Consider the following 27531-nt stretch of genomic DNA (forward strand, 5'->3'; position numbering starts at 1 on the left):
ATTTATCCAGAGAAAATGAATAATGTATAATATCACTTATATGGTTCTGAAAAATGACAAACTTAAAGAATGGTGGTTACCAGGGGCTGGGGGGAAGGAGATTTGGGGCAATGTTAAAGGATGCTCACTTGCAACTAGATGAATAAGTTCTGAAGATCTAATGAACAGGATGGTGGTTGTCCTGTTTTCTTTTTGCCCCATCTCTCCACCCCCTAGTCTTCCCCCACCAATAGCTGTCATCTTGCTCTCTATCTATGAATCTGTCCTGCTCTCTATCCATGAATCTGTCCGCATTTTCCTTGTTAGTTCAGTGTGTTCATTAGATCCCACATATAAGTGAAATCATATGGTATTTGTCTTTCTCTGACTGGCTTATTTCACTTAGCATAATGTTCTCTAGGTCCATCCATGCTGTCGCAAAGGGTAGATTTCCTTCTTTATCATGGCTGAGTAGTATTCCACAGTGTAAGTGTCCCATAGTTGTTTTATCTACTCCTCCACTAATCGACACCTGGGCTACTTCCATATCTTGGTGATTATAAATAATGCTGCAATGAACATAGGGGTGCTTATGTTCTTTCAAATTAGTATTTTGGGTATTTTTTTCAATACATGGAGTAGACTAATTAGAGCAACTAAAAGATTTGACATTTGAAGTACTGAAATGACTGAGTCAAACACATGTATTTCTATGATCAATTTTTAGTTAAAATTGTTTTCTTTCAAAAATGTTCACTAATCACTTTACTAATCAGAATAGATTAATTACATATACTATTAATATTAAAGGACAAAATGGATTAAGCACATTTTTTTCTTGTGTTCTTCATAAAGTTGGAAAGCAGCTGGGTATTCTTAGCTCTTCAGAAAAAACATTTTTTTTTGTCCTCAGGTAGTTTTCAGATCTTATTTTATGGCATATCTTTCAAAAAGTCTGCCATGATTACTTTCAGCCAACATGTGCTTTCTGTAAACTTTAAGAATTGCTGTATATGCCCTGACTGGTGTGGCTCAGTGAATTGAGCACCAGAGTGCAAACCAAAGGGTTACCTGTTTGATTCCCAGTCAGGGCAAATGCCTGGGTTGCAGGCCAGGTCCCCAGTAGGGGGTGCATGAGAGGCAACCACACATTGAAGCTTCTCTCCCTCTCTTTCTCTCTCCCTTACTCTCTGGCTGAAAAGAAATAAATAAAATCTTTTTAAAACAAAGAAAGGGAATCTTTTAAAAAATTCCTGTATATATTTTATAAAATGGTATCAGACACTTACTTTTTCTGGTTTTTGGTTTTTAATGGATTTTTAACTCATTTCCATATATTGAGGATATAAATAACACATCTCTTCACTTTTAATTTTTATTGTTATTCAATTACAGTTTTCTGCCTTTTCTCCCCATCCCTCCACCACACGCCAGCCAAACCCCCCTCCCTCTCCCAATTCCACTCTCCCCCTTGATTTTGTCCATGTGTCCTTTATAGTAGTTCCTGTAATCCCCTTGACCCACTGTCCTCTCCCCAATCCACTCTGGTTATTGTTAGATTGTTCTTAACTTAAATGTCTCTGGTTCTATTCTGTTTGCTTTTTTCCTTTGTAGATTATGTTCCAGTTAAACATGAGATCATATGATGTTTGCTCCTCACCGCCTGGTTTATTTCACTTAGCATAATGCTTTCCATTCCATCCATGCCGTTGCAAAGGGTATAAGCTCCTTCTTTCTCTCTGCTAAATAGAATTCCATTGTGTAAATGTACCATGGTTTTTGGATCCACTCATTCGCTGATGGACACTTAAGTTGCTTCCAGTACTTGGCTAGCACAATTGTACTATGTGCTATGAACATTGGGATGCATAGATTCTTTTGGATTGGTGTTTCGGTGTTCTTAGGGTATAATCCCAGCAGCAGAATTGCTGGGTCAAAAGGCAGTTCCATTTTTAGTTTTCAGAGGAAATTCCATACTGTTTTCCACAGTGGCCTCACCAGTCTGCATTCCCACCAACAGTGCACTAGAGTTCCCTTTTCTCCGCATCCTCTCCAACATTTGTTTCTTGATTTGTTTTTTTTCCCCACTCTGACTCATGTGAAATGATAACTCACTGTGGTATTAATTTGCATCTGTCTTATGGCTAGTGATGCTGAGCATCTTTTCACATGTCTCTGGGCCCTCTGTATGTCCTCCTTGGAGAAGTGTCTGTTCAAGTCCTTTGCCAATTTTTTAATTGGGTTGTTTGTCTTCCTAGAGTGCAGTCCTGTGAGTTCTTTATATATTTTGGAGATCAGACCCTTGTCTGAGGTATCATGGGCAAATATGTTTTCCCATACTGTTGGTTCTCTTTTTATTTTAATGCTGTTTTCTTTGCCATTCAGAAGCTTTTTAATTTGATGAGGTCCCATTTGTTTATTCTTTCTTTTATGTCCCTTGCTTTAGGGGACATGTCTGTGAGGATGTTGCTGCATGGAATGTCTGAGATTTTCCTGCCAATGTTTTCATCTAGGACTTTTATGGTGTTACGACTTATATTTAAGTCTTTTATCCACCTTGAATTTATTTTTGTGTATGGTGTAAGTTGGTGATCGAGTTTCATTTTTTTTTTTTCATGTAGCTGTCCAGGTCTCCCAACACCATTTGTTGAAGAGGCTGTTTTTACTCCATTTTATGTTGCTACTTCGCTTGTCAAATAATAATTGACAGTAGCAACTTGGGTTTATTTCTGGGCTCTCTGTTCTGTTGCACTGGTCTATGTGCCTGTTTTTATGCCAGTACCAGGATGTTTTGATTACAGTGGCCTTGTAATGCAGTTTGATATAAGGTATTGTGATATCAGGCTTTGTTCTTCTTTCTAGAAATTGCTGCAGCTATTCGGGGTCGTTTATGGTTCCATATGAATTTCTGAACTTTTTGTTCTATATCTGTGAAATATGTCATGGGTACTTTAATAGGGATTGCATTGAATCTATAAATCGCTTTGGGTAGTATGGCCATTTTGATGATGTTAATTCTTCCAATCCATGAGCATGGTACATGCTTCTATTTCTTTGTGTCTTCCTTAATTTCTTTCTCAGTGTTGTGTAGTTTTCTGAGTACAGGTCTTTTACCTCCTTGGTTAGGTTTATTCGTTGGTACTTTATTTTTCTTGTTGCCATATCAAATGGGATTTTTTTCCTGGTTTCTGTTTCTGCAGTTTCGTTGTTGGTATACAGGAATGCCTTTGATTTCTGAGTATTGACTTTGTATCCAGCTGTTTTGCCAAATTCATTTATTAGGTCAAGTAGTTTTTTGGTGGAGTCTATAGGATTTTCCATGTACACTACCATGTCATCTGCAAACAGCGACAGTTTTGTTTCCTCCTTTCCAATTTGGATGCCTTTTATTTCTCTTTCTTGTCTGATTGTTGTGGCTAGGACTTCCATTACTATGTTGAATAGGAGTGGTGAGAGAGGGCATCCTTGTCTTGTTCCTGATCTTAGTGGGAAAGCTCTAAGTTTTTGTCCATTGACTATGATGTTGGCTGTTGGTCTCTCATATATGGCTTTGATGATGTTGAGGAATTATCTCTCTATTCCCACTTTGCTGAGTGTTTTTATCAGAAATGGGTGCTGTATCTTATCAAATGCTTTTTCCACATCTCTTGATATGATCATGTGATTTTTGTCTTTGCTGTTGTTGATGTGATGTATTACGTTTATTGATTTGTGAATATTGTACCATCCTTGCATCCCTGGGAGGAATCCCACTTGGTCATGGTGTATGATCTTTTTAATGTATTGCTGGATGCGGTTTGCTAATATTTTGTTGAGAATTTTAGCGTCTATGTTCATCAGTGATATTGGCCTGCAGTTTTCTTTATTCGTTGTGTCTTTATCTGGTTTTGGGATTAGGATGATGCTGGCTTCAGAGAAAGAGTTTGAGAGTCTTCCATCAGTTTGGATTTTTTTGAATAGTCTGTGAAGGATAGGGATTAGCTCTTCCTTAAATGCTTTGTAGAATTCTCCTGTGAAACCATCTGGTCCAGGGCTTATGTGTGTTGGGAGTTTTTTGATGACTGCTTCAATTTCATCTTCTGTTATTGGTCTGTTCAGGTTTTCTGATTCATCTTCACTCAGTTTTGCAACATCATATTTTTCTGGAAATGTGTCCATTTCACCTAGGTTTTCAAATTTCTTGGCATACAGTTCTTCATAGTAATTTCTTACAATCCTTTGTATTTCTGTGGTATCAGTTGTAACCTCTCCTCTTTCATTTTTAATTGTGTTTATTTGGATCCTCTCTCTTTTTTTCTTGATGAGTCTGCTTAAAGGCTAGTTGACTTTTTTTTATCTTTTCAAAGAACCAGCTCCTAGATTCACTGATCCTTAGAATTGTGCTTTTAGTCTCTATGTCATTTAACTCTTCTCTGATTTTGGTTACTTCCTTCCTTCTACTTGCTCTGGCCTGTGTTTGTTCTTGTTCCTCGAGTTCTTGTAGGCATAGGGTTAGGTTGTTTGTTTGAAATGTTTCTATCTTTTTCAGGTAGGCCTGTATCACTATGAACTTCCCTCTCAGGACTGCCTTTGCTGGGTCCCATAGGTTTTGGGTTGTTGTGAGTTTGTTTTCATTTGTTTCCAGAAAGTTTTTGATTTCTTCTTTAATCTTGTTATTGACCCATACAATGTTTAATAGCCTGCTATTCCGTCCCCATGATTTTGAGTGTTTGGGCGTTTTTTCTTTGGGGTTGGTTTCTAGTTCCTGTCCCTGTGGTCAGAGAAAATGCTTGATATGATTTAAATTTTCTGGAATTTGTTGAGGCTTGCTTTGTGTCCTATCATGTGGTCTATCTTTAAAAAAGTTCCATGTGCACTTGAAAAGAATGTGTATTTTGCTTCTTTGGGATGAAAAGCTCTATATATATCAGTGAAGTCCATTTCCTCTAGGGTATTATTGTTAAGTGACAATATCCTTCTTGATATTTTGTTTGGAAGACCTGTCCATTTTTGACAGTGGGGTGTTAAAGTCCCCTACTATAATTGTGTTGCTGTCAATATCTTTCTTGAAGTCCTCCAAGATTTTCTTTATGTATTTGGGTGCTCCTATGTTGGGAGCATATATATTTACAATGTTTATGTCTTCTTGGTGGACTCTTCCTTTGAGTATTATGAAGTGACCTTCTGGGTCTCTCTTTATGGCCCTTCTTTGGAAGTCTATTTTGTCTGATATGAGTATTGCTACCCCTGCTTTTTTTCCTGTCTGTTTGCTTGGAAAATTTGTTTCTAGCCCTTCACTTTCATTCTATGTTGGTCTTTTGTCCTGAGGTGGGTCTCTTGTAGGTGGTATATATGTGGGTCTTGTTTTCTTATCCATTCAGCTGTTCTATGTCTTTTGATTGGAGCATTGATCCATTTACCTTTTAGGTTATTATTGATAGGTACTTATTCATTGCTATTTTTTCCTACCTGTGTTCCTCTCTCTTTCTCTTTGCCTTCCTTTCCTTAAAGCAGTCCCTTTAGCATCTCTTGCAGAGCTGGTTTGGTGGAGGTTAAGCTTTTAGACTGCTTTTGTCTGGGAAGCTCTTTATTTGCCCTCCTATCTTGATTGAGAGCCTTTCTGGGTAAAGTAACCTTGGTTGCAGGCCTCTGGTTCTCATCACTTCGAATATTTTTTGCCATTTTCTTCTCACTTGGAGCATTTCCATTGAGAAGTCAGCTGCTAACCTTATTGGGGCTCTATTTTATGTTACCTCCTGTTTCTCTTATGCTGCCTTGAAGATCCTCTCTTTGTCTTGGAATTTTGCCATTTTAATTATGTGTCTTGAAGTGGGCCTCTTTGGGTTCCTCTTGTTTAGGATTCTCTGTGTTTCCTGGATTTGTGTGACTTTTTCTCTTATGAGTTTAGAGAAATTTTCCATCATTACTTTTTCTCTTTTTTTTATTTGCCTCATTTTTTTTTATTGTAAGAAAGTTTGGCTGAAGAAGAGTTCCATTATCACCACATAAGTTTTTTCATATCTATCACTTTCTTCACAAGAATTACAGACAAATTTGTGTATTTGTACTTATTGTTAGCTATTTTTTAAAAATATATTTATTTTTTAAAATATATTTATTGATTATGCTATTACAGTTGTCCCATTCCCCCCCCCACTCCACTCCATCCTGCCCACCCTCCTCCCTCCCACATTCCCCCCCCCCCCATAGTTCATGTCCATGGGTCATACTTATAAGTTCTTTGGCTTCTACATTTCCTACACTATTCTTACCCTCCCCCTGTCTATTTTCCACCTATCATCTATGCTACTTATTCTCTATTATGCTACCTTTCCCCGCCTCTCCCCCCCCCCCACTCCCCTATTGACAACCCTCCATGTCATCTCCATCTCTATGGTTCTGTTCCTGTTCTAGTCGTTTGCCTAGTTTGCTCTTGTTTTTGTTTTAGGTGTGGTCATTAATAACTGTGAGTTTGCTGTCATTTTTACTGTTCCTATTTTTGATCTTCTTTTTCTTAGGTAACTCTCTTTAAAATTTCATATAATAAGGGCTTGGTGATGATGAACTTCTTTAACTTGACCTTGTCTGAGAAGCACTTTATCTTCCCTTCCATTCTAAGTGATAGCTTTGCTGGATACAGTAATCTTGGATGTAGGTCCTTGCATTTAATCTTGGGTAATGTAATTATGATGTGCCTTGGTGTGTTCCTCCTTGGGTCCAGCTTCTTTGGGACTCTCTGAGCTTCCTGGACTTCCTGGAAGTCTATTTCCTTTGCCAGTTCGGGGAAGTTCTCCATTATTTGTTCAAATAAGTTTTCAATTTTTTGTTCTTCCTCTTCTCCTTCTGGCACCCCTATATTTCGGATGTTGGAACGTTTCAAGATGTCCTGGAGGTTCCTAAGCCTCTCCTCATTTTTCCGAGTTCTTGTTTCTTCATTCTTTTCTGGTTGGATGTTTCTTTCTTCCTTCTGGTCCACACCATTGATTTGAGTCCCAGTTTCCTTTGCCTCACTATTGGTTCCCTGTACATTTTCCTTTGTTTCTCTTAGCATAGGCTTCATTTTTTCATCTGTTTTTCAAATAGATTCAACCAAGTCTGTGAGCATATTGATAACCAGTGCTTTGAAGTGTGCATCCGATAGGTTGGCTATCTCTTCCTCGCTTAGTTGTATTTTTTCTGGAGCTTTGAAGTGTTCTGTCATTTGGGCATTTTTTGTTTGTTTGTTTGTCTTGGCACGTCTGTTACTTTAAGGGGCAGAGCCTTAGGTGTTCGCCGAGGCGGGGTAATGCTGGTGGCTGCGCTGTGACACTGTACGTGGGGGAGGGGCCGAGTGGGAGCAATGGCGCCCGCCTCACTCTCCTTCGGATTTCAATCTTTCACTCCGATACCCACAATCAAACTGGGCCACTCTGGTGCTGGTTCCCGAGTAAGTGGGCCTGTGCACACTCTAGGCCCCTGTGGGTCTCTCCAACAACCTCTCCTGTGAGGCTGTGAGTCTCCTGCTGCCGCCCCAACCCCCAGGGGAGCTTTCAATCAGAGGTTTGAGGCTTTATTTCCCCGAGCTGGAGCCCTGGGTTGTGTGGTCTGCTTTGCTGCCCGCCGTTCGTCCGGTTTATCTGTGGGCGAATGTGGTGCCGCAGGGTGCTACCCACCACTCTGCCTGCCCCACTCTCCGCCACTCTGAGTCTGGCCCTCTGGGTTTATCTGTGCAAATGTGGGGCCGCAGGGTCTGCTAGTGCTTGGACTGCCTGCGCCATTTGTCCCACACTCCGCCAGTCTCAGTCCCGCCACAGCCACTCGAGTGCTCTGCGCCCCGGCTGCCCATCTCCACCCCTCCTACTGGTCTGGATGAATGTTTATTTTTTATCTCCTTGGTGTCGGACTCCTTGCCGTTTGATTTTCTGTCAGTTCTGGCTGTGCGAGGAGGTGCAGTGTGTCTACCTACGCCGCCATCTTGGTTCTCTCCCCATCATTACTTTTTCAACAGGTTTTCTATCCCTTGCTCTTCTTCTTCTCTTTCTGGTATTCCTATTATACGGATATTATTACGTTTCATGTTGTCCTGCATTTACCTTAATCCGTCTTCATTCTTTCTGAGCCTCTTTTCCTTTTCTTGCTCTTTCTGGGTGTTTTTTGTACTTTTTCCTCCAGCTCGCTGATTCAATCCTCTGCTTCATCAAGTCTGTTTTTCATTCCTTCTACTGTGTTCTTCAGTTCAGAAATCGTATTCTTCATTTCCTCTTGCCCTTCTTGATAGTTTCTATTTCCTTATTCATGTTGATATAGTTTGCAGTGAGTTCATTGTAGTTTCCCTGTAGTTTCTGGTAGTTCTCTGTGAGCTCATTGCACTTCCTGATAACCATTGCTTTGAGCTCAGTATCTGATAGTTGACTTGCCTCTATTTCAGTTAGCATTCTTTTTGAGGCTTCCTCCTTTCCTTTCATTTGGGGATTGTTTCTTTGTCTTCCCCTTTTTTGTGGGACTCTTCTTCTTAGCCTCTGCTTCTTAAATTGATCTGTTCTGACTCCCTGGGTTTATGGTATGAACTTCTATGGTAGAATGCCAGTGGGATTCAGTAGTGCCATCTCCTTAATCTCCTGAGCTCACTGGTCTTGAGCTGACATTTATGGGTCTAACAGGGTCTAACTCTAGTCTTTTCAGGGCTCCGGGTTATATTGTCTCACCTGTGGGGAAAGGAGAAAGAAGAAAAAATAAATAAAAGGAGAATGGAAGCAAGGGAAAAGGAATAGAAAAGGAAAAGGCTGGAAGGAAGGAAGAAGAAATAAAGAAAATTGGAGGAAAGATAAGAAGAAGGAATTTTAACAAAAATTAAAATAAAAAAATAAATGAAAGAAGGCAGGAAGAAGGTATAAAAAAATAAAGAAGGACAGAAAGGAAGAAAGAATTTAGGGGGAAAGGGAAAAAAAATATTCTGCTGGCTTTAAACCAGTCAGGTCAGTTCTGCTGGTCTTCCTGTCTGGGAAACGGGAGGGGATGGGTGGAGGGATTGGTTTCACTTTTCTCTCTTCCTGAGCCACAGTCTTCGCTGTTGTCCAGCCTTCAGTCCATTTCCTCAGGGTCCTTCTGCTCTCCCCTAGGCCCTTAGTCCACCAGTTTTGCTGTCCTTGATGTGCACCAATTAGGGGCAACTCACACTCCACCTTCTTGCTCTTTTCTGTCCTAGATGCTAGGGGCTCTCAGTGCTCCTTCAGCGTAGTTCAGCCCCCTACTGGGTCAAGTCTTTTCGGGGACTGCAGTCTCCCCTAGCCCTGCAGCTTCCCTCTGCTGGGCGTTCTGCCTTCCTCCTAGAGAGCAAATAGGCCCTGCAGGGCTCTGTGCATGGGGGCTAGGTGGGAGTTGTTCAGAACCGGTGCTTCAGGTGTGGTTGCCCCTGGGCAGCCAAGCTGTTGATCAGGTTTCACACTGATCCCTGGCTTTGGGCCGGTGTGCCCAGGCAGCCAGGCTGCTGATCTGGGTGCACACTGATCCCCGGGTTTGGGTTTGTGCTCCCCGGGCATCTGGGCAGCTGATCAGAGTGTGCGTCCACCCAGGGTTTCAGTTGTGGGCGCCCAGTCCACTGATCTGGGTGTGCACCAACTGGGCTTCAGTTGTGTGCTGGGGCTGCTTGTCCTGCGTTCATAGTCCAGGGGCTCAGGGGTAATGGCGCAAGAGGCCACAGCTGCTGTGGAGAGTTCTCTAAATAGCCGCTGAGTGCCTCTATTTTCTCTTTCTCTTTTCGAGAAATTCCTCCTATTCAAGCCCCCGTGGTCCAAACAAGCACCTGGCCTCTCACACAGCCCAGACTGGCTCTCTCCCAAGAATCCTGCAGCAGACCCTGCTCCCCAGCCTAGGGTTTCAGCTGCCCTGGTCCCTGCGCTGGTCCCAGGGACCTTATTGTCCTTAAGAACTCTTCTTACCATCAGATCTTTCAATGTCCTCTATCTTTGGTCTCCGATCTTCATATATGCTGGTATACCGTTGGCTGTTCGCTCTGTTCCTCAGATCAGCTAGGCGTTTCACTGGTGCCAAGGGGAAGTAGACTCTGCTTCCACCTATCTCACGGCCATCTTCAACACACCTCTTTTTTTTTTATTCCCTATGTATGGCACAGAGCTGAATGCACAGTAGGTGCTTGTGACAGTCTGCTGCCTGTCACCCCAACAACCATTGTTCTTTTTTCTTTTAGTAACAGAGATTTGACATTATTTATGGTGACCCTACTAAAATATTCCATTTACCAGTCTCTCGTTTGCAGCATGGGGTGGAAAATATGATATTAACAGTGGCTGGTGAGTGGGACTTTTGAAAACTCTTTAAAATGAATAATCTGTACCTTCAGCACTTCCATATGCAATCACCACTTTGTTGCATTTTCCTATAGCTATTTTTTACATTGCCTTTTCTCCACAAAAAAGAACATTTTATCCTCATTTTCAATACCTAATTTTAAAAATAAATAATAAATATACTGAAATTGTATTTAAAATTGCAGGCTACATTAGTTTTCCTTTTTTATCAATTTATTGGAGTGACATGGGTTAATACAATTATATAGGTTTTAAGTGTACAATTCTATAATAATAATAATCTATATATTGCATTGTGTGCCCACCACCCAAACTCAGATCTGCTTCTATTACTATTTATTTGACCCCCTTTACCCTTTACTACCTCCACTCCCTTAGTTTTCCTTTTTATTTCTAAGAATTAAAACAATGATAATAATAATAATAACAACAACAACACAGAAGGAGGAAAAGTTTAGACTTACAAGAACAAAGAAAATGAGACCAATGTTAGATGCAGACAAAAGATTCCAACAAATGTTTGGAAAAGAGCAGACAAAAGCATGGTAACCAATTTGGCAGAGTAGGGAAGGCTAACTCTAAAGTACCAACTGAGAGGAATACTCAGGAGAAATATAGAGCCTTCTCTCCCAGAATCTCTGACATGTTTAGGATGCCAGGACAACACATAAGGAAGATGATGGGGTTCATGGCTGGCAATAGAGAGATTAAGAGAAATGAATGGTTCAATCTTCCATTCTCTTTCTACCCCTCCCTCCCAGATGCTCACATGGGCATATGCTTCACAAACAGAGTGTTGACATCTTTGCATTAAGAAATTGAATGATATTAGAGAAAAGTCTTTCACATTCTGCCTTTGGAGATCACAAATGAAATGGCTGCCCATCTCTGGAACGTCTTTCAGAGAACGTTTGGAAGGGCAAAATGATGATTATTCAGGTTTTCTGACCTAAGGCAGCTCCCATGAATTCTTCAATTGATCTCCATTTTATAAAGGAGCATACCACATATTAAAATCTAGTTCAACATTATTTAAAAAATTAATTCAACATTATTTTCTTATTAATTAATGTTTATTCTCATTAAAATTTGGAATACATTATTAGCCTTAACACTTTCATTTTTTCATTATTTTCTTATAATTAATGTTTATTTTCATTAAAATTTGGAATTTTAATTCAACATTATTTTCTTATTAATTAATGTTTATTCTCATTAAACTTTGGAACAAATTATTTATTAGTCTTAATAATACTTTCATTTTTTTATTATTTATGCCCCTCATATGCACCAGACTCTGTTCTGGGCACGTGGCATATGTTTTCTTGATTTTATTTCATAGCAACTCTATATGCTCTTAGCATCTCTAGTTTCCAGATATGAAAAACTGAGTTCCAAGAGTTAGGAACTTGCCCAAGGAAATGGAGTTAGGAGGCCTTCTAAATAAAAAAGCAGTAGGAAAGAAACCCAGATTTTCTACTATTTTTATGATAATCTGGTGGATTTACACACAACTTGACACTCATTATTTGTGTATCTTTATGTGCATTTAATAAAAATTTGGGGGAATCTGACCTGAATTGGAGTTTTTCAATCATTTAAAACTGAATATAAGCTAAACTTTTTGAAAATATTTGTTTAACCAAATTCTCTAAAAATATGCATTTGTTCAGATTTGCCCCATGAGGCCATTCAAAACCAATTACAACATCAACAACAATTTTTTAAAAAGTTAAAAATAATAAAAAAAACACAAATTACACTTAAGCCCTTTCTGAATCTTTTCATCTCCAACCACTCTAAACACAGGGCTTCAGCAGTTTATGGAGAATACCTGATAGACCACTGGGAATGCAATTTTTTTTAATTATGAGGAAATTCCCTTAGCTCATAAACATCAAGTATGGTCACTGAGAATATAATATGGAGATAACTTTAGGAGGATAAATTCCTGAAAGATATGCAATGGAGATTACACTAATAGAAAATTGAGATAGAACCTAATGTTATTTATCATAAAATATTTCTAGATGAGAGATACAGGTAAGTATTCATAGATTCATAGGTAGAAAAGTCAATATAGGTTGATTTAAGGAAATAAGAATTGCTTCTCTCTTGTTCATCATTGTATGCCTGTGCCTAGCACAGCGTCTGACATGTAGATAATCACTAAACACATGTAAAAGTCATTGAATAAAAGAAATATCAAGGAGTTATTACTTAAGGCCTTTGTTACAAACATGTGCAAACTATTCAAACAATTTATGCAGTTTTAATATTAGATTTGGAAAAATTTCCATTTATCTAAGGATCCAACATCTGTAAGTGATACTGTCCTTTGGGACAGTAGAACTGGAAATGTGCATCATACTGTAGAGGACATATCATACATCATAATATTTTTCACTTTTAATCCAAGGAAATGAGCCATTTTCCTTACTTGTTCTGAGCAATTCAAATGTTGTGTTTCTATGCTTCTTGGATGAAGCACACATAAACTTTTAAATTATTCCCTCAGGTTTTGATTCCTAGCTGGCTGGACTTGGCCTCCAGAGAAATGATCTTCTTAGTCACAATCTGCAGTGCTAGTTAGCTCATTGTTACATCAAGGAAGAAACCGATATATACCAAAAGAGAAGACAAAGCTTTCTGTGTGAATGAGGGAAAAGGCAACTTCTTCCCCCTCTATTGTCCCAGATTACACCAAGACTGGCACCAGTAATTGGTAGGTGGAAGAATGGGGTTTAATATTTACATCAACCACTCTATTTGGGGGACAATGGGATGAATATAATAATGGGAATAACAATGTAACTTACTCAGAGAATAGCGGTAAGAAGCAGAAAGCCTTCAGTAAGGAACGTTGTTAGAAAAACGTAGTGATAGGCCCTGGCTGGTGTGGCTTGGTGGATTAGGCACCTACCTGTGAACCAAAAGGTTGCCAGTTCAATTACCAGTCAGGGCAAATGTCTGGTTTGCAGGCCAGATGCCCAGTTGGGGGTGTGAGAGGCAACCAATCAATGTATCTTTCACACATTGATGTTTCCCTCTCTCTCTCTCTTTCTCTCTCTCTTTTTCTCTTCCTTCCCCTCTCCCTAAAAGTTAATAAATAACATCTTAAAAAAAGAAATATAGTGATAGTATAGTTGATTGATAAGCTATTTCTTTTTTTGCTTGATCCCCACAACTAAATTGTTTAAACTCAAGGCTGAAAAGGGCATGGAGAAGACACTTGGGTTATCTCATACTTACAGGATAAACCATTTTTACACTATCTCAAACAGAGAAGGTTGTCCTGATTTATGGGTCTCCAGAGTGCCAGATCATTAAAATAACTTTAAAACCTTCAATCCTGTCACTCTTGAAATGAGGTCAGGAAAATCCAGGTTAATGGTGGTTCTTTCAGGATGCCCACTGTGAAGCAGGTTGGGGAAAGAGGGCCTGAGATGCTTCATTGTGAGGGGATTGGAGTTGATGGTAGTAATAATTTGGAAATGAATAAGAAAAAAAACTTAAAAGCAAAGAGACTCTTGTTTGAAATTAGTATGGGTAGAATAGATATTTTAAAAAGAAGATTCTATGAAACAAAATTAAGAATCATGAAGCAGAGTCAGAAAACACTAAGTGAGCTATAAAACAATTAGATCTGGAAGGATTTGACTTTTTTTCTACAAGTTATTAATTAATTAATATACTTATTCATTTGAAAATCCATTTTTCCTTCCTTCCTTCCTCCAGTGAATGCAAATTAAGGATCCAGTGTTCCAGGAGCTATCTTAGGCACTAGATAGATACATAAGTGAGACATACTTCATGACCCCAGTTGCTTAGAGTTTCTGTTCTTTTTGGCCAAAACACAAACTGAAAAATTACAATTCAATGAGTAAAGTTTTTATTGGAGGTGTAAACAGAATACTGTGATGGTAGCCAAAATTTCTATGGTGCTTATTAGAAATTATTCATACAAAATCTCAAGAATTTTTGGGAAAAAGTTCCCCTGAGAATAACTGGAGGATTTAATAACAACAGTTTATCAAACTCACATAGGACTGTACTCTAGAGAAAATGAGAGGAGATTGTAGTATTTAGAAGTCAAATGTGCTTATCTTCTTCTCTAAGCTATTTCTTAGACTTGTTCTTACTCATCTAAGTCCAAAGATAGTAGTAGTTGGGGATAGAGTAGGCATAAAGAAGTATAAACAAACATTAAAGGGTAAGATTTTGGAAATCATGTATTAGGATGATGATTTCTCTTTTAAATTTGCTACTTTTGCAAGGAAATATAATAACAACAATAATAATTTAAGCAAGTGCAAGCTATGTATCAGGTATTTTTCTGAGTTTTACAGGCATTAGCTCATTAATCCTTACAATAATAACTATGATGTAGGTACTATTATTATCTCCATTGCACTGATGGGGCACATTAAGGCAGAGAAAAGTAAGTTGCTCAAGGTCAGATATCTAGTAACTGGTCACCTCTGTTGTAACCAAGGGACTCATGCTCATATCTAAGTCTATTATAAGAGAAATGCTCAACCAGCAAATAATCCCACAATTCTCATATTGAGATCAGCCCTTCTCTAATTCTAATGCTTTCTTCATGTCTAGTTTACTGTGGGCAACAGTTTATCGCAAATCAAGATAATTACTACATCTTTGTATTTTCTGCTACTGGTTTATTGTATTCTCAGCAGTTAGCAAGTGGTACATAGTCCTTAAATATTTGTTAGATAAAAAAATGAATAATTTACAGAAGTGGCACAGAAGCTATATGAGGATGTCTAGAAAAAGTCCAGCCATTGTTAATATAATGAGTATGGTTTGTGTGACACCCATGTAACGTAGCAGCCAAGGAGAGTGGACTGGAATGTGCATGCATGAAAAATGGTGACTTCACTGTACTAGTCAATGGAGGCAGTAGACGCTATTGAGTGAGCATGTGTACTGTGTGGCCACCGCATTCAAAATGACTGAGTGAGTAGAGCAATGAATCTGCACCAAATTTTGCATGAAGTTTGGACATTCCTCCACAGAAACTATTCAGATGATTCTGAAGGCCACAGGTATGGGCAACTGGTGATTGGCAGCTTCATCAGGACAACATGCCCGCTCATGCATTACATCTCATGTAGAGTTGTTTGGCAAAACATCAAATCACCCAGGTGATTCAGCCCCCCCTATAGCCCAGATTTGGTGCCCTGTGACTTCTGGCTTTTCCTCAAACTAAAACCACCTTTGAAAGGGAAGAGATTTCAGACCATCAATGAAATTCAGGAAAATACAACGGGACAGCTGATGAAAATTGGGAGAGGTATATGAGGTCCCAAGTTGGCTACTTTGAAGGAGACTGAGGCATCATTGTCCTATGTACAATGTTTCTTGTATCTTATATCTTCAATAAATATCCCTATTTTTCATATTACATGGCTGGATACCTTCTGGATAGACTTCATATGTTTTGGGATAAAGCTTTCAATGCCACATGTAAAGTTTTGTTCTGACATGCATTAAATCACAAATGCAGGCTAGGGTCAAAATTGCTATGAGTTCGCTAATAATTCAGGCCATGGTCATGGTCATGTAGGAATTCTATGTGTTGGTAAGTCCTTCATTGAAGAAGCAGCATATCTTGGCTTATCAAACATAAAATGGGGCCATCCAATGTATCTTAATGCAATCTCTCAGTGACAGAAAACATCTAATGATTTTGAAAGCAGTAATATAGTTCTAGTTAAATGCTATTTGGAGTAACTATAATTTCTTTATTTTTCATAGACATATTATTTAAAAAGTGAAGAAATGGAGCCTACAAATTATACTAGGGTGACAGAATTTGTTCTCATTGGTCTATCGCAGACTCGGGAGGTACAACTAGTCCTATTTGCTGTATTTCTATTTTTCTATTTGTTCATTCTTCCAGGAAATATTCTTATTATCTGCACCATCAGGCTTGACCCCCATCTGACTTCACCCATGTATTTCCTGTTGGCTAATCTGGCCTTCCTTGACATTTGGTATTCCTCCATCACGGCCCCTAAAATGCTCATAGACTTTTTTGTGGAAAGGAAGAAAATTTCCTTTGGAGGATGCATTGCACAGCTCTTCTTCTTGCACTTTGTTGGGGCCTCAGAGATGTTCCTACTGACAGTAATGGCCTTTGATCGCTATGCGGCTATCTGCCACCCGCTCCGCTATGCTACCATCATGAATCGCCGTCTCTGCTGTGTTTTGGTTGCTCTCTCCTGGATGGGAGGCTTCATTCATTCTATAATACAGGTGGCTCTCATTGTTCAACTTCCCTTCTGTGGGCCCAATGAGTTAGACAGTTACTTCTGCGACATCACGCAGGTTGTCCGGATTGCCTGTGTCAACACCTTCCTGGAGGAGTTAGTGATGATCTTTAGCAGTGGTCTGATCTCTGTGGTGTGTTTCATTGCTCTCCTAATGTCCTATGCCTTCCTTCTGGCTGTGCTCAGGAAACACTCAGGCTCAGGTGAGAGTACCAGCCGGGCCATATCTACCTGCTATTCCCACATCACCATTGTGGTGCTAATGTTTGGGCCATCCATCTACATTTACGCTCGCCCATTTGACTCTTTTCCCCTAGATAAAGTGGTGTCTGTGTTTCATACAGTGATATTCCCTTTACTTAACCCCATCATCTACACAATGCGAAACAAGGAAGTAAAGACAGCCATGAGGAAGTTGGTCAACATAAATTTTATGTAAAGAGAAGTGAAAGATTAATGGCATATTCTATAGTCCTTCTGAAGGTCATTGTCCTAAAATAAGAAGCATTTGCAGTGGTAATAATGCTACTTTCACTACCTAATTTCATCTGAGCTCTTAAAAATTCCACTAGTTTTATTTCCCCTCTATTTGGTGAAAAAACAACAACAACAAAAATAAGATAGAAATAAATTTACACTCCCCTTGAAACTGCTGCCAGATCAACATTAGAATTTACAATATAATAATAGTCTATTAAAATATACATTTTCCTTTTTTTTTTAATGGTGAAACAATCTTTATTTATAAGACACTGTAAGATAGGAAATTCCATATAGAAATATGAAACTCAATGAAAGGAGAAGTTTCATACAGTATGTACAGTTTGGAACTGTTCAAGTATAGTCTTATTGTAAAAAGTGCTACAATAACAAACCACATTTAAAAAGAGTTCTTAGTAGAGAAACAGAAAGACAAACTTATACCAAACATAGCACACAACAAACAACATTTTATGCCTCAGCTGTACAATCTAAAAGTTAAAGGTCCCAGGAGCGCCATCCTGAACTTGGAACGTATAGTCATCAGAGGTAGTTTCTGGCACAACGTTTTGATCTTCCTCTTACTCTACAGAGAAATACTTCTCAATCAAGTTTAATGAAGCTTTGCATACAGATTCATTTTCATGGTTTTGTAGAGCTTCAATTTTGTCCAAACCTCCACATTCTTCAATTATTATACTAAGTTTCTCAGTTTCACCTAGTTTCTCAGCAGCCTGGAAGATATTTGAAATGGCATCCAGAATAACCAGAATAATTTTAGTATGTTTCACAGTTAAGAGATTCACCAATGGTTCTATTATGCCACAGTGAACAAGGTATACAATCTGTTCGACTTTCCACCACTTGTATAGTTGGTCACAGCCTATACAGCTTCCTTTTGTGTCTTAAAGTCTGCCTTAGAGAGAACAACAACGAGGAATGGGACTAATCCATGATTCACAACTTGCTGTATCTGGTCCTGGTGGCCAGCTGTGATGTTTGACATTGTCCATGTAGCTTCCTTCTGAATATTAGTCTTAGAGTTCATTAACAGGCTGGGAAACACAGCAAGTGCTCCCGCATCTATTACAACCTGAGTCTGTTCATCCGTCCCAGTGACAATATTTCCTATGGCTCTTAGCGCAGGAGTCACAATTGGCAATTCAGTAGCTCCCAGGAGCTTCACAAGCTGGAGCACAACTCCTGTTTTCACAACCATTTCGATCCGTTCATTTGGACCATCAGTAAGGTAGGAGATGGCCCAGCAGCTATCTGCTAGTACTGCTGGGTCATCGTGATGCAAGAGACGAACTAAAGTAGGAAGAATCTGCTCAACAGCATCTAATGAGGGTGTAGGATTCTTGTTGTGACAAAGGTTTGACAGTGTCCAGGTAAGATTACGTAAGTAACCACATGCTAAAGACATATCAGGAACTGCAAGAAGAGCCAACAGTGGATCAACTGCACCATACTTGATAACCAAGTCTCGGAAAACTGAACCATCACCTGCGATGTTTCCCAGAGCCCATACAGCTTGTTCACTGATGTGAGCATGTGGAGATGCCAACAGAGAAATGAATGCTGGGATAGCACCTCCATCTACTACAGCCTTGGTCTGTTCTGATGTCCCGGAAGCAATGTTAGTGAGGGCTCAGGCAGATTCAAACTGAATGGGACTACAATCAGTTCTGCCCAAGAAGGACACAAATTTTGGAATCAAACCAACCCGGATTATGTTGTCTATCGGTGGCTGTTTTTCCCTAGAAAGCAGTTTCCTTGCAGCCTGAGTAGCTGAGGAGCTGGCTTTCCAAATTATTGCTATTTATGCCTTTGACAATGTCCTCAACAGACCAATTTATAGTGCCCTGGTTGTTGCGGTTTTCCTGCAGTGGAGAAGTAGCATCATCAGGAAAGGAGCTCACATTTCTCCATTTCAGCATCTGTTCATCCTTCTTAGCTTTTCTCAGCTCCACATTAACTTCTATTTGGCGACGCCTCATTTCTGTACTGTCTTTCCGCTTGTTCTTAAATCTGTTAAGGTGGGCAGCTGGTGAGTTAGCATTCTCATTGGTGGACATGGTTATGAGATGAAGGGAGATAGCTGCACAGCCCGCTCAGTCTTTTTTTTCCCCAAAATATACATTTTCTATTAATTTTTTTATTGAGTGACTATTCTGGAGAGGCTTTGACTGTGAGGAGAATGTGTGTTGAGAAATAATAAAATACCTAAGACCTGGGAAGCATGCCCACTATGAATATGAAGAAGTAAGTAGCCAGGATATGAATATGAGTAGTTTTAAGTGACCAAATTAAATATTGTTGTCATATTTCAATCTTAGCCCAGTGGGATGGTGTTTGGTAAATCATCTTCCTGGGACTGTAAAAATAGATTATTTTGTACTTTGTGTCTTCCTCTTGCCAGAGTTAATTATTGAAAATTTATTTAAGCTGTTTCAACTGATATTTCAGGTGATAGCCATAAAGTATTTTGGTGACAGAACTCAGGATTTTGTCACATCCTAGAAATAAATTTTATGAATTCAGAGCAGAACATAGTTTGGTTGCTACAAGAGACCCCTTTCTTTCCAGAGGAAGTCTCCAGCCAACTAGTGGTTGTTTATTTTATTTCTATTCATTTTTTTCTTTTTTAAAAATTGTTGTTCAAGTACAGTTGTTTCCATTTTCCCCCAACCCTCTCCCCCACCCTACCGATCCCCACCTCCCACCTTCAATCCTACCCCCCTTTGGCTTTGACCATGGGTCATTTATACATGTTCCTTGATGACCCTTCCTCTTCTTTCCACCATTATCCCCTTTCTATCTCCTCTCTGGTAACTGTCTGTTTGTTCTTTATTTCAATGTCTCTGGTTACTATTTTGCTTGTTTGTTTGTTTTTTGATTAGGTTCCACTTATAGGTGAGATCATATGGTATTTGTCCTTCACCACCTGGCTTATTTCACTTAGCATAATGCTCTCTAGTTCCATCCATGCTGTCACAAAGGGTAATAGTTCTTTCTTTCTTTCTTTCTTTCTTTCTTTCTTTCTTTCTTTCTTTCTTTCTTTCTTTCTTTCTTTCTTTCTTTCTTCTATTCAGGGGGTGGTATTCCACTAGTAGTTTTTTCCAATTTTATTTTAATTTCTTTATGTTAAAAGATCTAGTTTGCTTTTTAAAAAATAATTCTCTATTTTTTATTTTTTTATTGTTGTTCAAGTACAGTTGTCTCCATTTTCAATCCACCACTCCCCCATCCCAGCCATCCCTACCTCCCACCCTCAATCCTACCTCCCTTTGGTTTTGTCCATGTGTCCTTAATAGATGTTCCTGAAAACCCTACCCTTTGCAACAGAGTGGATAGAACTGAAGAGAATTATGCAAAGAGAAATAAGCCAGGCTGTGAAAGACAAATACCATATGATCTCACCTTTAAGTGGAACTTAATCAACAAAACAAGCAGGCAAAATATAACCAGAGACATTGAAATAAAGAACAAACTGACAGTAACCAGAGGGGAGATGGGAGGGGATAATGGGGGAGAAAGGGGTAGGGTTTTCAGGAACATCTATAAAGGACACTAGTGGCTTTTATAGCCAGTCTCTTTAAACCCTCCAGAGTGAAAGCAGACTTGGAGAAAATGATTCTAGGTTGACTAGAATCCATTGATTGATAGATATCTAGCTGTGTGATTTTTAAAAGATTGCTATTACCTTTGCCATTTTTGTATATTTTCTGTATCTGCTGATTATATCTCTCATATTGAAATTAAATTAATATGGTGTTGCTTTTGTTAGCACTATAATTCAGAGTTCTTTTTCATTAAACCATTTTTAGTACACATGGAAGAGGCCTAGATATGTTGGCATTTATAATCCTCTAGTGAATTATTTGTTAGTGATCAGTTTTCTATTCCCTGACACTAAGACCCCATCTACTGACTATATTTTAGAATATAAAAAATAGATGAGAATGTGTGAGTTCATACAAATTTATTTACTTAACTTTTCAGTTTCAAAATGAGGTGTCTTGCCATCAAAGGACGAGAACACTGTGTGCTGTGATCTTTAGTCTTATATTTTATTTGATTACATAACATGACTAGACTTGGGGGAAAGTAGATTCCTGTCAGCATCAGGAATAAACATATGTAAGCAAATGCCAAAAACAATTTTAGGGAACTCTTTAATTATATTCTATTAATTGAGGTGGTAATTTGTGCCTGGCCCAGTGCACCTGAGGTACACAGGATTAAATGATGGGGTATACAGTTTGTTCTTTGCTTTTGGAATTTTTCTCTATGATGATACTCTTTTATCTTCAATGTTATAGTGACTTCCCTTCAAAGACCCAATGGCACTGATTAAAATTATGATTCTTGAATTTTGAGTTGATTTCACATTTTCTAGAAATGAATAAAATAGACTTCTCTAACATTTAACACTAGAAATGAAAAAAATCTAAAAATAAAAATACACATACATAATAAAAATGATGAATTATGTTTCTAGATTTTATGTTACCTTACTGTTACTTCTCTGTATCTGAACCAACCATTTGTCATTTTGTCACTTATCCTTCATTTGGTTAAGATTGATGTTCTTTGGAAAGAGACTACTGACTTAATATGCTCTTCAATATGCTATTACTACAAGGGATATTTTTGGAAAATATTGAGGGTAGGAATAAGAAGAAAAAACATCAAAAATAGTAGTACAATGAAGAATTGCTTAATTAGAAATACTATCTCTAATTAATATTAGTAGAATTAACATTGGCATACTAGTGAGCAGTGACCTAGCTTGACTCATGGAGGACAGAATTGGTATAAAGACTTATATCAATAGTTCTCAACTGGGAGCAATTTCAACCTCTAGGGGACATTTGGCAATGTCTGGCGATATTTTGGGCAGTCATAACTGGGGAATACAATTGGCATCTTGTATGTAGGAGCCAGAGATATTATTTAATATGACCCAGTCACTCAGAAATTATCTGGGCCAAAATGTCAAGATTTTGAGATACTTTCTTAGATAACAAACAGGGATACAAGGCAGGCTGGTGTAGGATAAATAGGTATTAATCTCATGTATAATCTTTTCATGCTTCTAAATAACCCTGGACCCTCAGTTATGTAGGTAAACTCCTTCCCACATAACTCTTTTCTATTTCTTCTCTGTTATTTCTAAATGTCTTTTAATATTTCTTATGTCTTTCAGTCTCTTTGATTCCTCCTTCCTTCCAAAACTGCTGTTGAGCTTCTATTTTCAATATCAGCAATATCTGGATTAAGTTATTATCTTTAGCTCCAGATAATGAAGATATTTTCAATTACTCACTGATGTGCCTGAGATTTTAGAACTCAAGTTCCACTCATCTCATAGTATTTTGCTAATGTCAGTATTAACAAGTTGGACTTTATTATCCAAACAAAAATAAGGTTCTTTTGTAATTTTTAATCATTGAAATAATACATGTCCATTAAAATATATAAACTATATTTAAAAAACCAGCTGGTACTGGCAATCACTTTCTCCCCAAGGACTGAGGTTTTCCTTTAACACAGTTGATGCTATTGGGATTTTGATGGGGATTGCATTAAATCTCTATATTGTTTTGGCACTTTAACTATGTTGATTCTTCCAATCCATGAAATTTCACTGGATTTATACATCAAAAATTTATTTCTCTCTTATGCAAAACCTGTTGCTGGTCTGGGTGATTCTCCAAAACACAGAAAAGGTTATCATGTAAAATAGCAACTAAATTAGAAAGACTATTATTTAAGTGAGTAAAAATTCTTGTATTAGTCCAGAGAAGTGCTATCTACTATAGTTGCTACATATGATTTTTAAAATTAATTAATTAACTGGATGAAAAAGATGAAGGGATTAAGAAAAAACTCATAGAAGCAGACAACGGTACAGAGATTACTAGAGGGAAAGGGGTATAAGGGGAGGCAGAAGAAGGTATGGAGGTGTAAATGGTGATGGAAGGAGACTTGACCTGGGATGGTGAACACACAAAACAATATACAGTTGATATATTATAGAATTGTATGCCTGAAAACTATATAATTTTATTTTATTATTATTTTTTGATACATTTATTGATTATGCTATTACAGTTGTCCCATTTTCACCCCTTCACTCAATGCCATCCTGCCCACCCTCTCCCTCCCACATTCCCACCCTATAGTTCATGTCCATGGGTCATACTTATAAGTTTGGCTTCTACATTTCCTACACTATTCTTACCCTCCCCCTGTCTATTTTCCACCTATCATTTATGCTATTTATTCTCTGTACCTTTCCCCCCTCTCTCCCCCTCCCAATCCCCTATTGATAACCCTCCATGTGATCTCCACCTCCGTGGTTCTGTTTCTGTTCTAGTTGTTTGCTTAGTTTTCTTTTGTTTTGGTTTTAGGTGTGGTTGTTAATAACTGTGAGTTCGCTGTTGTTTTTACTGTTCATATTTTTTATCTTCTTTTTCTTAGGTAAGTCCCTTTAACATTTCCTATAATAATGGCTTCGTGATGATGAACTCCTTTAACTTGACCTTATCTGAGAAGCACTTTATCTGCCCTTCCATTCTAAATGATAGCTTTGCTGGATACAGTAACCTTGGATGTAGGCCCTTGCCTTTCATGGCTTTGAATACTTCTTGCCAGCCCCTTCTTTCCTGTAAGGTCTCTTTGGAGATATCAGCTGACAGTCTTATGGGAAGTCCTTTGTAGGTAACTGTGTCCTTTTCTCTTGCTGCTTCTAAGATTCTCTCCTTCTCTTTAATCTTGGGTAATGTAATGATGATGTGCCTTGGTGTGTTCCTCCTTGGGTCCAGCTTCTTTGGGACTCCCTGAGCTTCCTGGACTTCCTGGAAGTCTATTTTCTTTGCCAGACTGGGGAAGTTCTCCTTCATTATTTGTTCAAATAAGTTTTCAATTTTTTGTTCTTCCTCTTCTCCTTCTGGCACCCCTGTAATTCCGATGTTGGAACGTTTCAAGATGTCCTGGGGGTTCCTAAGCCTCTCCTCATTTTTCTGAATTCTTGTTTCTTCATTCTTTTCTGATTGGATGTTTCTTTCTTCCTTCTGGTCCACACCATTGATTTGAGTCCCAGTACATTGGTTCCCTATTCACTATTGGTTCCCTGTACGATTTTCCTTTGTTTCTCTTAGCATAGCCTTCATTTTTTCATCTAGTTTTTGAACAAATTCAACCAATTCTGTGAGCGTCTTGATAACCAGTGTTTTGAACTGTGCATCTGATAGGTTGGCTATCTCTTCCTCGCTTAGTTGTATTTTTTCTGGAGTTTTGAAGTGTTCTGTCATTTGGGCCATATTTTCTTTTTTGTCTTGGTGTGTCTGTTACTTAAAGGGGCGGAGCCGTAGGTGTTCACCAGGGCGGGGTAATGCTGGTCGCTGCACTGTGACGTTATACGTGGGGGAGGGGACAAGAGGGAGCAATGGCACCCGCTCCACTCTTCCGAGTTTCAGTCACTCCCTCCGCTACCCACAATCATATTGGGCCCCTCTGGTGCTGGTTCCTGAGTGGGTGGGCTTGTGCACACTCCAGGCCCCTGTGGGTCTCTCCAACAACCTCTCCCGTGAGGCTGGGAGTCTCTCCTGCTGCTGCTCCAACCCCCAGGGGCGTTTTCAATCTGAGGTTTGAGGCTTTATTTCGACGACGCGCTGGAGCCCTGGGTTATGTGGTCTGCTTCGCTCCCTGCAGTTCTTCCTGGTTTATCTGTGCACGAGTGTGGGGCCGCGGGGTGCCACCCGCCGCTCTGCCTGCCCCTTTCTCAACCTCTCTGAGTCCAGCCCTCTCGGTTTATCTGTGTGTGAATGTAGGGCCACAGGGTCTGCTAATGGTCAGACTGCCTACCCCGTTCATCCCACACTCCGCCAGTCTTGGTCCTGCCACAGCCACGCGAGTCCTCTCTGCCCCGGTGCCCATCTCTGCCCCTCCTACCGGTCTGTATGTATGTTTCCCTTTTATCTACTTGGTGTCGGACTTCCCTGCCGTTTGATTTTCTGTCAGTTCTGGTTGTGCGAGGAGGAGCAGTGTGTCTACCTACGCCGCCATCTTGGTTCTCAATCTGTATAATTTTATTAGCCAATGTCACCCCAGTATATTCAATTAAAAAAAGAAAAGAAAAAATAAAATTTATTTCCTCAGTTCATAGACAATCTCAAGTGCTTACTAGTCACATATGGCTGGTGGAAATCATATTAAAGAGCACATTTCTAAAGTTTTTATTTACCTTATATGATAAAATAATTTTTGGAATTTTTAGGTAAATTTATAAAGTCCATGAGTAATGATAAAATTAATATATACCTTTCTTTTCTCTTCTTCAACCCAGATTATAGTGATTAAAATTCTTATCTTAATTTTACCTTTATACTGTTTCTAATGATTATACTTCAATTATTTAACTACAGCTTTAATAATATATCCTTTTGTACATTAAACAGGAAAAGCTGATGAGTAGGAGTTTCTGGGCTAGTATATATTTAAAATTGATGTGAAAATTGATAGCTTGGCTTAATATAAAATCCTTGTATTATACGTTCTTTAAATGGCTAGCTTTGGGAGGGGCAGTATCTCCAGAGCTGGCAAGGCCCTATGATCTCAAAACACCAGAAATACATAAAACAAAAAGGCATGATTGGCACAAAAGATCAAATGTTGGTGAGTTGGCAGAGTAACCTGAAATCTCATATATTGCTGTTGGGAATGTAAAATAGTTCAATCACTTTGGAAAACAACTTCACATAGATATAACCATTATAATCCAGTAATCCTATTCATAAGTGTTTAGCTAAGAGAAGTGAAAACACATATTCACAAAATGATTTATATTAGCATGTTCAATGGAAATCTTATTCTATTCATAGCTTAAGATTTGAAACAACCCAAATGCCAATAAAACAATAAAAACAATAACACTTTTGTATTATTTACATATAAAGGAATGCTATTCAGGAGTAAAAAAGAACAGGTGCAGAATATGCAACAACATAGGTGAAACTGAAAATTATAATGCTAAGTTACAAAGCCAGATATAGAATGCATATAACATGATTTTATTTTTATAAAATCCAAGGAAAAGCAAAATAAATTTATGATGTTGGAAACAGAAAGTAGTTGCTTACTATAATGTTGGTTTTGGGGGAGAATGACAGGGATACAAAGCAATGTTTGAGAGTGATGGAAATAATCTATGTCTTGTTCAGAATACTGGTTCCTTGAGAATATGCATTTGACAGAAGTTATCAACTCCAACACTTATCTGTGCATTTTAATGTATATAAATTATCTTTTAAGAAATATAACAAAGAATCTATTTTCATGCTTGCTTATAAGTACATATAATTTTTGAAGGACACAACAGAAATTAACATCAACTTTCTGTTCTCAGATGTGAGGAGAAATGTATATATGGAGGTCTGAGATGGGAAGGAGAATTCTCATTGTACAAGTTACATTTTTATTTTTAAAACATATTATATTATTTATTCAAAACTAAATACATTAAAAAACTAAATAGATTTAAAGCAAAATGTCTTACTTCTAATCTTATATTTTCTACTTATCCTCATCTTTGTAAATTGCGCAACCATCCACACAGTTATGCCCTTCAAAGTCCCAGGAGTTATTCTTGATTCCTCACTCACCTCTTGTGTCCAGTCCATTTTCAAGTGTCCTTGACTATTTCCCCAAAATATATTTTTGGTATAAATTTTTTCCTCTGTCTCTTGTTCTACCGCTTAGCCTAACCCACCATCATCTCTTGTATATAGTACTTCAAATGCTCCCTAAATGGTCTCCTTGCTTTCACTCTTTGCCCTCTATAACCCATTCTTTAATAGTAACCAGAATACTCAACATAATTAAGGCCATATATGAGAGACCTACAGCCAACATCACACTCAATGGACAAAAACTTAGAGCTTTCCCACTAAGATCAGGAACTAGACAAGGATGCCCTCTCTCACCACTCCTATTCAACATAGTATTGGAAGTCCTAGCCACAGCAATCAGACAAGAAAAAGCAATAAAAGGCATCCAAATTGGAAAGGAGGAAATGAAACTGTCACTGTTTGCAGACGACATGATAGTGTACATGGAAAACCCTATAGACTCCACTCAAAAACTACTCGAACTAATAAATGAATTTGGCAAAACAGCTGGATACAGAGTCAATACCCAGAAATCAAAGGCATTCCTGTACACCAGCAACGAAACTGCAGAAACAGAAATCAGGAAAAAAATCCCATTCGATATAGCAACAAGAAAAATAAAGTACCTAGGAATAAACCTAACCAAGGAGGTAAAAGACCTGTACTCAGAAAACTACACAACACTGAAGAAAGAAATTAAGGAAGATACAAACAAATGGAAGCATGTACCATGTTCATGGATTGGAAGAATCAACATTATCAAAATGGCCATACTACCCAAAGCAATTTATAGATTCAATGCAATCCCTATTAGAG

The 27531-nt window shown here is 38.5% G+C and overlaps 1 protein-coding gene and 1 pseudogene across 1 annotated transcript; one reads left to right on the forward strand and one right to left on the reverse strand.

The window, feature by feature from the left end:
- The first annotated feature begins 12927 nt into the window (after positions 1 to 12927).
- On the forward strand, positions 12928 to 17425 carry LOC112311891 (olfactory receptor 4M1). Its single transcript, XM_024568362.3, has 2 exons — positions 12928 to 12990; positions 16044 to 17425. Exon 2 carries the CDS (start codon positions 16068 to 16070, stop codon positions 16995 to 16997), a length of 930 nt encoding a protein of 309 aa, XP_024424130.1. The 5' UTR covers positions 12928 to 12990; positions 16044 to 16067; the 3' UTR covers positions 16998 to 17425.
- A 104-nt stretch (positions 17426 to 17529) lies between these two features.
- Positions 17530 to 19116, reverse strand: LOC112311661 (importin subunit alpha-1 pseudogene; annotated as a pseudogene).
- Between the last annotated feature and the right edge of the window lie 8415 nt (positions 19117 to 27531).

This window comes from Desmodus rotundus, chromosome 7, assembly GCF_022682495.2.
Source record: "Desmodus rotundus isolate HL8 chromosome 7, HLdesRot8A.1, whole genome shotgun sequence".
Classification (NCBI taxonomy): domain Eukaryota; kingdom Metazoa; phylum Chordata; class Mammalia; order Chiroptera; family Phyllostomidae; genus Desmodus; species Desmodus rotundus.